General features: G+C 41.4%; 1 protein-coding gene across 2 annotated transcripts; it reads right to left on the reverse strand.

The window, feature by feature from the left end:
• Positions 1-20: 20 nt before the first annotated feature.
• Positions 21-13325, reverse strand: rbms1b (RNA binding motif, single stranded interacting protein 1b). 2 transcript variants are annotated; one of them, XM_031858369.1, is made up of 10 exons: positions 13030-13325; positions 9833-9996; positions 8258-8316; positions 6506-6597; positions 3062-3219; positions 2195-2274; positions 1527-1642; positions 1104-1153; positions 910-997; positions 21-651 (listed from the first exon to the last, which is right to left on the reverse strand). In XM_031858369.1, the coding sequence occupies exons 1-10, from the start codon at positions 13078-13080 to the stop codon at positions 532-534; spliced, it is 978 nt and encodes a 325-aa protein (XP_031714229.1). In that variant the 5' UTR covers positions 13081-13325; the 3' UTR covers positions 21-531. The 2 variants fall into 2 exon arrangements, with proteins under 2 accessions (XP_031714229.1, XP_031714228.1); XM_031858368.1 differs by lacking the exon at positions 13030-13325 and adding an exon at positions 12234-13014.
• Between the last annotated feature and the right edge of the window lie 2176 nt (positions 13326-15501).

Below are 15501 nucleotides of genomic sequence, written 5' to 3' on the forward strand. Positions count from 1 at the left end.
ATATATATATAATATATTCCTCAAAAAACATATAGATTAAAGATGATAGAATGTCACGTAAAGTATGCAGAATATCTGGGATGTATATGCGTTAATGTGCTTTTTTTTTTGCAGGATTGGATTTCAGGCAAAGAGTAACAGTAATCTCAGACTTCACATCTAATGCCCACACCAGAAGGTGAAATGTAACAAGCTGAGCAAGTTGTCTATGAGCATCTTGGCTGGCCTGATGCATCTAGCAGTGTTTTCTCATCTATGCTGGCTCCCTTTCAAAGTAAGAAAGGAGTCTTCTCTCGCAGTTCAAACCCATCCGTGATAAAAAAAAATATTCGACATCTGTCATCAAATACACAGCTTCACATAGCCTCTCCGAAGCAGTCGTTTTTACTTTCCTATACAAAACACTTTAGTACTGTAAATTCTCAAGGATCAGCGTCACCTTATGTGTAACTACTACTCTCCCATATTGTGTCTGTCTGTTTACAGAGAAATGTTTCACTTCTGTTACAACCACAGAGGGAAATGTTTGGATTAAAGAGAAAAAAGGGAAGATAGAGTTGTGAGGAAGACAGTGATGATGAGGAGAGATTTTGTTCTTACTGGGTGCTGCATGATGTAGGGTTGATGGGCCATCCAGGATGGGTTCTGCACCTGGAGCACCACACAAACACACAGTGTAAACACACCGGCATTGAACAGCTGCCATTTCCAGAGATCACATGCTACTGTGACGGCAACAAGCATGAAAGGCAACTGTGCCCTTTGTCCACACACTCATCCACATATTTAATCCACACCTCAAAAAACACCAGAGGACGGGTGAGCCGAGTTACTGCGTGTGAAACTGACGCATGCAAAGTCTTTGTTGAATTACAGTGTCAAAGCTACATTGAAGGGAGGGATTCAAACCTGGTATGTTGAAAGCGGAGACATGTAAGGAGACATGGATGCTTGAGCGAGCATCCTGTTGGAGATACTGTATGCTGGTGGGAAAAATCTGAGGACACAGAATAAAGTGTAATTCAATAAAATAAAGTAAGTTAAACCCAATGAATTGTATTCTGACCACGAACAGAGCAATCTACTCCGTTGTTGTAGCTTACCCATTTTGCATAGCAGCTGCACTGGGGTCATATGTGAGTGTCATTCCGGCCTGGGAACAAAGGACGGCACAGGTTTGGCGACTAAAGAGAAGCTTGTGACACTAACACTTAACCAACACAACATCATCCCAACGACGGTCCATTGTGTATCTATTGTGCTCACACCTGAAAGAGGGCACCCTTGACTACAAAAGACTTCATAATTAACAGCAGGGAACATAACCAGGATTACAACTCAATAAAAATGAGTAGCTACTGATAGGATCCGTGAGATTTATAGAAGACGACTCTTCAGCAACACTAAACAATAGAGTCGCTCTAAAGTGCTTCTGCTTTTTTCATCAATATTTCTGACACGCTCTGTTGTTTATCATTCAACACTTAAGATTTATTATTTATGGGTTGGTTTCCATCACCACTTACCAGTCTGTTGTCACTGTCGCGTCCCCAACCGCGACCATTCAGGGTAAATTTATTTTGACTTTGTCGCTTTTTCTGTCCACCATCAGCGAACTTGCACAGCAAAGGTTCAGATGGCGCTAAAGAGAGATCAGTGGCGAGAGAATACAGTAAAAGGCTTCGTGTTAAACGTTATCTCATACACGCGTTGCCGTCTGTTATTGCTTGCCATACAGTCATTCACTGCCTGAAGCCTGGGAGTGCACATTTACTAGCCAGCCTGGGAATGCAGACATCTAACTTGGCAGCTGTGGAGCTGTAATCCCCTCCCCTTCCTAAAGGAGGCAAGGCCAGCAGAGACTATTTCAGTCTAATAATCCAATTAAAAAGCTTAGAGAGGGAGCGGACGCCACACAGAGCAGCTCCCTCTCTCTCACGTTTTCTTTGTCTGTGCTCTTCCCCCTTAGGGCCGAGTATGTATGAGCAGCAGACTCACTGACTCCAGCTGGAGGCAAGAATCAGTTGGCTGACCACTTCATCCCATCTATTAACTTTGTACAAATTAAAGCCATAATAAGATACATCCGGAAATTTTCTTTCACGTAGTATATTTATGGCATGGCAGTTGAACTAGAATATTTTACATGCAGTGCGTACCTGGCAATATTAGATCATTATACTGCAAGTCTTACCTGGAACACCTGCAGGTGTCTTAATAAACTTTCCATTGAAGTGAGAAATGACTGCATCGCATTTTTCAGTTGACTCCATCCTGAAGTTATGAAAGACAAAATGTACACATGTTGTAAAAGACTTGTACACTCTCCACCATTTGGCCACACGGACCTATTAGTGCACACCCACTTACACAAACATTCCAATGAGGCATTATAATGTTTGTCAATCGTGACCCTGGCACCGCCTGTCAGGGTTACCGTCAAACGTCAGGTTGTACAAGTACGGCCGGTGCTTCTATAATTAAATCACCCAGTCATTGTGAAACTCTCTCTCATTAGAAGTTTCCATTTGTTCATTCATGAACTGTTCTCTCCGCCTTTTTTCTCATCACCATAGCCATGTGTTTTTAAGTATTCATTTCAGAAATGAAACCTATTCTGCATTGAACTGCATGGGGATTTTTATGATGAGAAATCAGAGTTTTAAATCTTTATAAACAATTTGAAATTCTTAGTTGTTGGTATTACGGATCCTTTGATATATTCAGCAGTATTCTATCTTAACAGCCACATTTCCCATAGTCTTTGTTGTCTAATGTTGTAAAGGAGATCTTGCCAATTGTCTCCTTTCCTTGACATCACTTCCATTTCACTGGTACATCCATCCATTATCTTTAACCGCTTAGCCTGTTCAGGTCCCAGCTGACATTGGGGCGAGGTCAGGGTACACCCAGGACAGGTTGCCACTATCTCGCAGGGCTGACATATTATTTAGTTTAATCATACCATTGTGTCATATTTGACATAGTTAAAATGCTAACTATCTCTTAATATTGTTTCAGGACCACGAGTCATTGACAATGACTAACACAATGATCTGACCTTGCAAAGCCCACTCCTCTGCTGCCTCCGCTGGAGTCCCTCAAGATGCGTGTGGATATGACCTGGCCGAAGTGCTTTAACATGTTCTCCAGTTCCTGCTCGTCCATAGACATAGGCAAGTTGGAGATGTACAAGTTTGTCGGGTCTTGCTCTTGTTGCTGGACAGTGAAAAAAAGAAGCCAGAGGCAATGTAATTACACTATAGGAAATTATTGAAACACCTGGAAAACACAAAAACATTCCTTTGTGGTATCACGTTCCCACTGGCTTTAGTAACAAAGAGAAGAGAAGAGGGGGTTTCCATAAAATTCCATATCACGTATCCCTGGAAATGGCTAAACGTTTAATGGACTTTAAAAGGGATATCAGTAAAGGGGTTAACGTGTCTCTGCTTCTTCCTGTCTGTCTCTGTTGGGGGTTTTAGGTAGTAAAGGGTCATGGTGAACAGTGATGGAAAGACATTTGCATGCGGCCCACAGTAGCTTGAGGCTCACATCAGCCGATTTCTTGCTGTATTTTAATAGCATCAGCAGAAACATAAGACACGGAAACAATTCCCTGGGTAGAGCGGCCTCCCACCATAAATATCCATCAGCGTTGTGTTGTTCAGAGTCAGTTAACAAGGACAGGTTGATTTAGTACACTGGCAGTAAAGTCAACATTTCAACAGAAATGTTGACTTTCAACAAATATTCAACAAAACACAGTGAAAGGAGTCCAATCACAAGGAGTCGGTCCTGAACACAGATGGAAGGAGAGATGGGATGATGGAGTGAGGGGTGCATCCGTTTCAACACCTCAGCTCTATGCAGCTCTTATAACTCAAAAGAGAGCAGGAGACCTTCAGTGATACACTTACCTGCTTTTACAGAGCCGAGCATTTAAACTGGTAACTGTTCACTTAATAGCCCCCAATTAGGCAAATGGTAAATTCTTAAAAATTGAATGCTGGTTTATTTTCTGTTTGTATACATTACTTCATGCAAGATACATTTTGGCCTGGCCTTTATTGTGACATAGTTTGTATTCCAGAAGAAATGATATTCGTGACTTATTCAAAGAGAGTCGGAGGGTGAAGTGAATGGTCACATGTTCTATTGGTGCAGTAAGTGAACCATAGCAGCGTCTCTGTTTTTAAACAGACTTTCATCACTTGAGAGAAATTTGAAAGAAAGAAAACCAACAGCATGTATGAAAAAAGGCTCAGAGAAACGGAGGGAAAACAACATGGCAGTGAGATAAGACATCCGTTTGTGCTTTGGATGGGTCACCACCCATCAGTCATTCATTAACTGTGACTGATGCACGTTTGTGGAAGAAGAGCTGATGAAGATGGATGTGAAGCTACTCTTTGCCTCACTACAGAGACAAGATGCGTAGGATGCTGTAAAAAGTATGTGATCTACAGTATACACACGTTTACCTTTACAAGGATATATTAGGGTAGAATTTCTGCTTTTTGTTTCGGAACTAAATACTCCACATTCACACCTGGTGAGGGCCCAGTACCGTCTCAGCCTTATCTGTTGGCCCCTCAGCAGCTCCACTGAAGCAGTTGGGAATTTGAGTGTCTTCCCCAAGGGCCCTCACAAGTGTGGCAAAGAGCAAGTGCTGCTCTTTCACTTCCTCTGCCCACATTCACTGTGACTTTCCGGTCACAAGAAACAATATTAAACAATGCCATTCCTCTTTTAATGTCATTCCCGCAGCTTGATAAAAACATCTAAAATAATTCCACGATATACAATGTTGACTATATTAATAACTTACGGTAAATGCCCAATATGCATACAGAGAAAGGGAAGCACAGAATCGAGTATTACAAGACATGAATTGGAATAACATGGTAAAAAGAAGGGAAACTCTTATCTGGCCACTTCCCACCAGCTGCCTTTGAAATAATAATGAGAGAAAGTCCATTAAGGGTGCCTGGGCAGATAAAAAAAAACAGGAAAAGGGACCTTTGTCAGAGAGTCCATTAAGCTCAAACAAGCTTCAGCAATAGTGAGAATAAAGCTAGAGTGAAAGGCTCACACTTTATAATGGCATTTACCTTCCACAATACAAAGATTAAACTTCAGCAAGCCCCTTGGAGCTGCTCTATTTTAATTAAAAAAGTAAAATGGGTGCACAGAGGCATGTCAAGAAGCTCTACAGATCCCCAGACAGGGAAATGAGGCCAAGGGTTCTTGCTCGGTGTCGTATGGGAACTAATTTCCCCTGACTGGTTCCTGTTACCATAACAACACACAATTATTTACTTCCTTTACTGATGTCAGAGAGCATATTAAAGTATTACAGTCCTACTTAAAAGCCCTTTATCCAAAAAACTCCTAAAGCTGGAGCTGTAGTGTATTAATGACTGTCTGTCAACAAAACACTAGGCACCTTTAATGCAATAGTGCAATAACCTTTAATGCATCTACTGTATCTACTGTAGAAGATACTTTTTTTGTATTTCCTGCAATGTTTGCCAATGGTTTTTTTAAACATATTTGCAGCATGAAGCCTCATTTGCTGCAAGTTCATTTTTGCAAGGTTTAAGTAAAATAATCTTTTGTTTGTGTAATGGTGCTTTGAAGGAGACAGAAAGACTAGTTTCAGCTCCCTAAACATGTCCACATGGTGGATAATGTCTCTGCTACGTCATCCCACTGTCAGCGCCACCAATCTCTACCCTCTATAGTCTGACTATTGGCGCCACTCGTATGCAAAACCCTTCGAAAGCCTGGCTGGGAGCTGTCAGCGGACAGAACACCTTTGAGAACCATCAATGATGGATACGCATGCAGGGAAACGCAGACACGTATAGATTATAAATAGAGTCCAAAATGAAAAAAAAAAAATGGACATGAGATGGAGGAGAGAATGAGACAAATAAGAAAGAGAGAAAGACGGAGCACCACGCAGAGGGCAGCAGGTGGCAGCATAAAAAGCAGCATGCTGTTATAATGACACAGCCAATGTCTCAATAGAATACTACAGTTAAATGCATTTAAATGCTCACTGTGAATGTCATCTGTAAGTAACTGACATTGTGACCTCGCAGGTCATTATATATCAAACAGACACTTTTCAATATTTACACGCAAACTGAGACATTCAAGCTTCAACAACTTTGTGCACATTTGCCACATTGATTCTGGAAATAGATGCAAGTCTCTCAGTTAATCTGGTGCTAAACTGAGCCTCAAATCAAATTTCAGTTCCATAGACACAACCTGTATATTTACTGTTATCAGCACATGCTTCCTTCATGATTCAACTCTCAGAGTCACTACCGAGTTGGGGAGCACACACTCTGCAGTCAAGGATTCCAGTCGTGCTATCTAATAGCACAAAGATTAGGTTTAGGTTTCCTCGCCAGACAGATGGAAGAGAAACGGGATTATTGGGTGACGTGTATGAGCGTGATATCAGGATTAGACTGCAATGAATCCTCACCTTCGCCATTTGAGCTTGGACACCAGTGGTCTTCAGGGCGGCCACAGCTTTCTGAGCAGCGGCGGGGCTGTCAAAGTCCACAAAGCCATATCCTGAGGAGACAAGCAGCACAGTTAGCACAATGTTCTATATAGCCAGCACAAACAAATGACTGAGCCTCAGTGTTGCGTGGGAGGACCTATGCCTGTGTGGCAGATGGTGATGGGTTGTGTGTTCATAGGGAGGTATAACAAAACTTTATTTACCGTGTCTCACTATGTTAATTTCCAATGTGTATGTCTGTATGTTCTGTATTATATTGGTATATTTAACTGTCTACATTGTATTTAAGTGAGCTTTTGTGTGTGTGTGTGTGTGGGTGGAAGGAGAGGTAGAAATGTGCTGAGGATGCAGATACCAGTGTGATGTTCATGGCTCAGGTCGGCTCTTTGTCCTGGGGGGTACAAACAGGGTGAACCTATGGTCCCTACCCTCTACCGCAGCTGCTATATTTAACCTTTTCAAGCTTAATTAAGGTGAATATGTCAGGGTGCTTTCAGCCGAGTCACATCGGTACTCAAAGTTTAATGTGAATCCTTGTCTTACGCTGTGTCTCAACTTGCGTTCTTGCGTACTAACACTTGCTACTTGAGTGCATAAGCGCGTTCACACTGACAAGTATGGCAAAATGCACCCGGACGGTGTACTTATAGGAGTCATAAAGTCGCGTGCGGAATGCTGGAAACTTCTCACCCTTAATGGTTGCCATCTAAGCTACGAGGCTGAAAGGGAGGGACCACCAAACTTGTAAAAAGGGTAGCTTAGGAAGCTGCAGTGGTTGCGTTTGCTACGGCGAACACCGCACTATCCAAATGGCGACACAGAAGGAAAAGTAAAATCAAGTTCATTCTTATTCAGTTTTAATATAATTGTCAGGTGAGCAAACAAGCCGGCAGATACTTTGGCCGTCGACAATTGCATTCAAATTGTTATTACTCCATCCGGTTGCTATTTGCCATTAAAAAGAACAAACAGTAAAATGTTGCGTTCATCATTTCCAGTAAATGCACAACAAGCGCGTTTGATTTGAGAACACTGCCCTGTCAAAATTCACACACTACAGAGTGTACTACATAGAAGTTTAGTAACGGAAGTATACAAATTGAGACACAGCATTAGTTATCAGAGCCAAGTTCTGAAATGAGTGAAACTCAAGGCCGCACAAAGTTATTGCCAAACCATCTTTTTGGCTTTTATGCAAAATTCAGTCAGAGCTCTACAAGGTCTTTAACAGTGCCCCTTTTCACTGAGAGCCATCAATTAACTTGCTTCTGCATAAACCAGAGGAGAGTGACAACATTCTCCTAATCCCATCAGCACTAGGCAGAATCAGACCAACGCCGACACTCAGCATGAAGAGGAGGAGTTGGCTACTTCTTCCCAGGAAACACCCACAGCAGCGACAAACCGGCAGACAAGGGCTGAGGGCTTAAAATAACATCAGCTGGGAGGCAGCTTTAAGCGGCCTGGCTGTCTGTTTCCCGACTTGCCCGGATCATCTGACACAACTGCATAGCTGTCGAATGACTTGATGTTTTGATAGAATTCCCACATTGGACGTCTACCAATTTTTGAGAACATATTAAAACGATATTCTCTTTTGACGATGTTGAAAAATCCTGCCGGGAGATTCATGAGGTTTCTTGATACATACTTCATCAGAGGAGAGGTAAAAGAGAGCAGTGTAGGAAAGAGAAGAACAACTTCACACACCTTTACATTTGTTTGTAGTCTTGTCCAGGATGGCCTTTGTTGATACAATTTTGCCATACCTAGGGGAGGAGCAAATAGGCGAGGCATTGTTAGCTGGATTATCTACCAGACTGAGCCAGTTATAAAACACGCAGAGAGGGAGGGTTGAGCAATAATCTATGGCATCACCGTAAAAATATGAGAAACAGGAAGTGGTTTCCATGTGGTGCTTAAAATCCCCTGCATGCGAGTGCAAAGTTAAACAGTCCTTTTTTTTTAAGTAAACCACTGTATGAGACTGTCTACAGACTCTGCACAGCCCAGAGGAGTTAATATACTCTATGAAGTGGGGAAAAAAACATCTTTAAAATTGAGAGTTACGTAATGTACATAGGCCTCTCTTAAAATATATTTCCTTCAATGTGTGTTTTCCATTTGGCCAACTACAGTGGATGAATTCAGCCCATAGGTATCATGTTAAAAATGACCTATATAATCCACAGTGACTGTGATAAAAGCCACGATGTACTCTGCAGTTCACCAGGAGGGTAATTTAACCATCGACATGTACATAGTGATTACCAGCACGTCCAATATTTTTGGTCACATTTGAAGTGAGAAGTATTTCTGTACATTAAAAAGTAAAAATTAAACTGTGGCATTTAGGTTGGTCTTAAATCCGAAGATCCATTTTTGAATCAATCCATAATTTCAAAGTAAAAAGAAATACATTCTCACAGTAAATCATTTTGAGGATTGTTTTTTATCCATCTGAATGCTTAATGAAATAAAATAAAGACGAATAAAATACAGTGTCACTGCTGAGGCCAATTTCAATATGTGATATATTTCTAAACACACAAAGAATGAATTTGCAGCTTTGTGTTGTTGAAGTCAGGGCCTCGGAAAGAAGAAGGAATAAAATCTCTGAGGCACCAGGGTGGTCTCTCTGCTCAGCAAATATAAGGCATCAGCGCACAAAGAGAGCTGTAGATGAGCCCAAAGCTGACAATATCGCTCCTTTATTCACACACATGATATATGGAACCCCTGCTGCTGTGCCACACATGCTCATCATATACACTTTGTCCTTGTTTGGCTTCCCAGATATATTTTTCATGTTTAAATTAAGTCTGTAATACGGCTGCATTTGTTATAATTTCAAATATACACATATAAATCCTTAGGTGTCTCACCGCGCACTCTGCATGGTCCAAAACGACTCTATTCTTCATAGAAAGATAATAAAATCTTAAATTATTTCTTGGAAGATATTTAAACTAACCTATGGCTAAATGTGTCATTCAAAGTCAACTTATTAGAAAGGACTTGTACTACTGTAAACTACAACAAAGACAAAAATGAATACAGTTTCGGATGTTTCAATAAAATAAGTGTGCAATTTTACTAATAAAATATGCATATTTACAGCTCGCCTTTTACATTTTTACACCATATTTGTATTTGAACAAATGTGTGTCAAAAACGACTGCCACCGCTGATTCTCACTACTCTCTAAAACTCCGAAACTAAGTAGGCCAAAAAATCAATGGCCGATCAATAGCAGATAATGACGAGAGGAAGTGTGGTACTCACGGCTGACAGAGCTTGACCAGGTCATGGTCTGTGGTTGAAGGGGACAGGCCTCGGATGTAGAGGTTCGTTTTGCTGAGCTGGTCCCAGCCTGCAGTGCTGCTGCTGCTGCTGTGGTTGCTCGGGCTGGGTGGAGCCATGGGGTGTGACGACGGGGCAAAAGGTGACTGGAATACACAGGGAAACACAGAAAAAAATGTATTAAATAATATTGTTTATCGTCGAGGTTCAAAGTTCTCAAGTCTACACGAATGATACGCCTCTGACCACAACCAGCATCTCTAATGGGTGTGGTCGAGTGGAGTCAGAAGTGTGCTTCTGATGTCAGAGTGTACTGAGAGACCCTGGAGTACACTTGTACATTACTGCAGCAAGGTGGGAAGTTAAACCACTGGAGGCCCGCAGAAATACAATTTCTATGGGGAAGTTAAGTTGCTCTTAAAACCTGCAATAACTCATTTTGCAGCCACTTTTGGGCAGAGGTAACAAGCTGAATAGTATTGACATTATTTCCCCTTTCAAAGTTGATATTGCAAAGTTCTTAGGAAACAAATGGGCTTATATACACATTCAGCACATACAGACTGACATTAGCATTCCTTTACAGTTGTGTTTCTGGCAATCTGTTGAATGGAATACCAATAAGCCCTCTCTTTTAGCTCTGTTTGCTCTCCGCCACCTCCCGAGGGAGATTATTATGCTGCAAAAAAACTCCAGTACGTTCACCAAATGGCTGATAACTGTGTCTGCTGATTGGTGCTGGGCAAACAGCGTACAGTGGGTTTTCCAGAGCTTTGTAGAGCTGATAAAAGCTGGGCTGTTGCGTCTGGAAATGGCGGGAGAGACCAAACAGGTAAACATGAGTAGATGTCTCTCTGTGTATAACTTCACAGATACACAAACCAATGAAGGCCTGTTGTGTGCCCTCACCAAGTCAGTCACATATGGTCACATATTAGTGGGGGGGGGGGAACTGTCTGGACACCCCATCATTAGTATCACGTTGATTTCTATCCAGTGTGAGGATACATATCTGCCGAAAAATCTCCATCACACCTTCGCAGTCAGCACAATCAGGGTCCACAGGGGCTTGTAGCTTCTTAACCTGAGCACTGTCATTAATGAGCCGCTTTAGAAATATGTTCAGAATGGTTTCAGTGACCTCTGGTATTCATTTAAGAAAAAAAAAAAACCAATTTGTTTTGCTCTGAGATTACAGAAAATAAAAAAAGTCAAACAACTGGCACTTTGAATTTCACGTACTATTACATTTTTGTTCCTTTTTTTAAGTCTAAGTATTTCTTATAATGCCTCTCCTTTGACAAGGGGGAAAAAAAAAATCAAAAATCCTTCAGCGATTGGGCAACTGTTTAGCTCTATGTTTACAAGACAGATGTCGTAGTCTGAGAGAGAGAGAGAGCTCTCTCCTTTGGGAATTTGTCTTCTTTACTATCCAACACTGATTACCCCCCCCCCCCCCCCTCCTCCCCTCTCCCCTCTGAGGAATCACAAGCTGAGAGGAAGCTGAAGGAATCCCAAGCATGAAGTGGTGACAGGATTGAGCAACCCAAGTCAAGACTAGAGAATCTTCTCTTGTGACCGACTGGTCAACAGCCTCACATGCCTTCACCACGACAGAAGTTTGACTTACTGGTGGCACAAGTCCTCATTTCTGTGTCACAAAGTTCAAATAATGAACTTTCACTATAATGGCGCAAACTAAATTGTTCCACAAATTAAAGACAAAGGATTATCTGATAAAAAAAAAACTGCCCCTCAGTAATCGCCATAAAGATACCAGCAATAATCTTGCTACTGTTGCTACGTGAATAGGTGACAGAAGAGTATAGTCACAAAATCCTTTGCGATTCTCGGAAAATGAAATAAAAAAACCTTATCATCACACTGCACTATTATAAATGAGAAATATGTCACAGTTGCTCTCATGACGAGTCCTCATTTACAAACAACATAACCGGGGCGTGACTGTAAATGGATTTTCCCGATTTGTTGGAGGTGATTACCAGAATCGCAGATTAGGCAACATTCAGGCCAAAAACGTACTTAACATGAATTACCAAAGAAACAGGAATTACTCCTTAACTTACACTGAATAAACCTCAGTTTGGCACCAAATATTTTCTAAAAGACCTCACTGGTGCCCAAGTAAAGGTGGCATGTGTCATCATACTAGTTCGGTCTTAATCATCATAGGGTTTTTTTTAATTTTTTTTTCCATGCATCGGATACAATCAAGCAATAGTTCATAACATATGAACTAGCACTACAAGACAAGTCGTTCTTGAAAGACTGCTTGCCACAGAGCCCCGAGCTACATTTTCAGTCTGGGCATCAGGTGAGTAAAACTTCCCTTCTCTGTTTTCATACATATGCAGCCGCTTACTGCAGGACTGTGAGAGAGCCTGTGATGGGGAGAGGACGGCATCTTATCAGCCAGCTCCAGACCGGCAGAGCCTGTCATATCCGAAGTGGAAATACACAGGGCTTCCAGTAACAGGCCTCGCCCATGGAGCTCTAGCCACAGGATAACAGCGCGAGCACTTCAGAGTAAATATGCCAATTCAAATCGTTTGGCCGAAGGGAGTTTTGAAGAAGAAGAAAATCTAGATGGAACAGCCATACTATCATTCTGGAAGACACAGAGAAAAACAAATTTGCAAGCAAACAGGGAATTACATTTTAGGTGACCTTTGGTTTAAACAATTATATATATAGTATGGAAATTGCAAACATCTGTTCGATCGAGTTTCTGTGAAGTGGTGTTCGTTGTCAGCTCGTGTACTTTTTTTTTTTAATGATCCAAAATATGTCAAAGTCATGCAATTAGAGGGTTCAGTCGACTATTTGGCCACTATAACCATAGAATACAGCATCAACTGTGGTCACAGGCCTGTATCCCCCCCAGCAGTGGACCACGGCCCGAGCAGCAGGTATTCTCAGTATGCATAAGTGGCCTATCTGAATGCTTCATCACGCACAGAAACACAACGCATGCCATTTCAAATGAACGTTACATAAGTAGCCCGAACCAAAGTAAGTTTCTTCTTTCTGTTTGAGCGTCGGCTATAAGTTTATTTAGGCTGTGTGCTGCTGTCAGACAGACCCCCTTTTTAGCGACTTCTATCAGCTTTGTGCTTTATTATGTGTGGTGGATGGCTGGTAAATGTGAGCGTGTTTACCTGTTTGCGATACGGAGTCCTGAGTGGGTTTCCAGAATTTGCAAAAATCATCCTCAAATCGAATAGGGAGGGTAGTTTTCTTTTCAGATAAGCTACAATGTTCTACCGAAATACATCAAAATCCTTGTATAAGTAGAAAATGAGTGGGCATGGATATCCTCCTTACTCCGCTAAATGACACACATATATAATTCTATGCATAATAGCTGTATACATATCCTTATTGTCGTCGACTTTCCTGTCACAGAAGCCTCCGTAAATTGTCCCAACTTCGATCGCCCAGCCCTGTTTGTTTGACTGGCTTATTGATTTGCAGTCAGCGCTACGCAGGACAGACGCTGCCATGGTGGGAGAAACCATTCCACCACTTAGTGTAGGGGGGAATGTTTTAAAACAGTGATCCCAAAATACATATACATTTGCATCTGTTCACTCTGATGAGGATTTAAAAGTATTCTTTTAATGTTTAACATGTTTATTGTCATTTGTGATAATCTACAGTGGCTTTTGTGTTCCGAACACATAATATAGAGACGCTGTTTACACCTGTTGTTCATTTATCTGAAGATGCATACCAAACATTCCGCCGTCAAGGCTGGTCCATGTGATATCCTGACAAGTTTCAAAGCATTTCTCTTCTGAGTTTAACTCGCACACACTATGGAGAATATTATCAGAAGAGGGGCAAATAAAATCAAGTTCTATGTTTAGTTTTAATGATGATTGTTAACGGCAGTGAAGGATTCTATTTAGTTCGGAGGCAGCGATTTGCCGATAATCTATATGAGCTCCGATGTAATTGGCCACGATACATAAGGCCTGAATAAAAATGATCACAAGGTGTTTTTTATAATAGAAATGCTGTATTACAAACGCATCCCTTTCCCGTAAAATGAGGTGTGATTAAAAAAAGAACGCACATAATTAAAACACACAGTAAGCCAATAACACACGTCTGAATACACACACGGCTGAATACACACACGGTTTCAGTGTGACGCTCACGCGAGCGTCACACTGAAACCGATCTAAAATAAACTTTAATTGAAATAGAATGAAATAGAAATGATCTGCATGTATAGAAACAACTAGTAGAGGACATTGTGTAAATATTTCTTTAGATTATTCCTACTATAATCCTTTAAAGATTAGGTCTTTCAGTATAAAATATTCTGTTGAAAGAGATGGCTTCTATTATGGATTGTGTGCAGTAGGACTCTCTTAATGTGAGTGACAGCTGGTGGTGCTGGTTTGTGTGGTGGGGGAAGTCTTTATTGAGCAGGTAAGAGGGACAGGGTGGGCTATAAATCAAAAGCAATCTACCCACCACTGTCACCTGCTGATTGGAAAACCAACACGGGTGGCAGAAAATGTGAATTAATAGCGACCTTCAGCAAGGTACAAGCTCCATGCTATAACACTGTCTTGTTCTGACTTAGTTAACAGCTGAACCCTGTGGTCTCCCTGATTTTAGTCCGCAATTGTTGATAGCTGTTGTTTTGTGTCATTGTCAGCAAGAACAAATAATAGCCGTGTTTTTCCCCCCCTATCTCATCGACCCAAACGTGCAGTGTGGTAACATCTAGAGAGAACAAGTGGCTCTGCTTTGGCCGAATAACGTAAAATTGGGTCCTTAAAGCTATTTACTGAAATTATCCTTGAGAACCCACTATGATATCATTGTAGCCAAACGTAGGTGTGAAATGTGATATGCCATCCCTAAATGGAAGTAAAGGTCACCAGTAGAGCATGTAAAGAAGTTCACCAGGCCAACAGGAGTCAGTGGATCAGCAGGGTATAGCTGTCTGATTCAGCACTCTGCTCAGGGTGCCAGAGAGGCAATTGAACCACCACCTTTTATGAAACAGTGAAAGGAAAGGTGATCTCTGATCCCTGCGTTTGTATAGACCTATAACAACACCTAAATAAACCTACACATGTATCTATCTATCCCATTGCTTTCCATATCATCAACCAGACTTGGAATGAACATCTCACTTAAATCTAAAGCCTGCAGTATATATATAATATACAATTAAATCCCTGCTAGCAGATAGTTTTGATAGGAAAGGATCAGCCTTTGCCAGATATCTTGAGAGCATGCGCTGTTCCCCTGAAGGCGATCTCCTTTCAGATGGAGGTTTAGATTGCCAATTCACAATCCCTCAAACAGGCACAAACATGCATAGATGCAAAGAATATAAGATCACTAAGACACAAACCCATAGATACACAGATAACTCTCACACACACACACACACCCACACACACACACACACACATACACACACACACATTCACCTACAAACACACACACACATGCACACACCTACAAACACACACATTCACCTACAAACACACACACACATGCACACAAACACACACACACATACACACAAATACAAACACACACATTCACCTGCAAACACACACACACATGCACACACCTACAAACACACACACACACACACA

This window comes from Anarrhichthys ocellatus, unplaced genomic scaffold, assembly GCF_004355925.1.
Source record: "Anarrhichthys ocellatus isolate YVR2014 unplaced genomic scaffold, GSC_Weel_1.0 scaffold20, whole genome shotgun sequence".
In the NCBI taxonomy this organism is placed as follows: Eukaryota; Metazoa; Chordata; class Actinopteri; order Perciformes; family Anarhichadidae; genus Anarrhichthys; species Anarrhichthys ocellatus.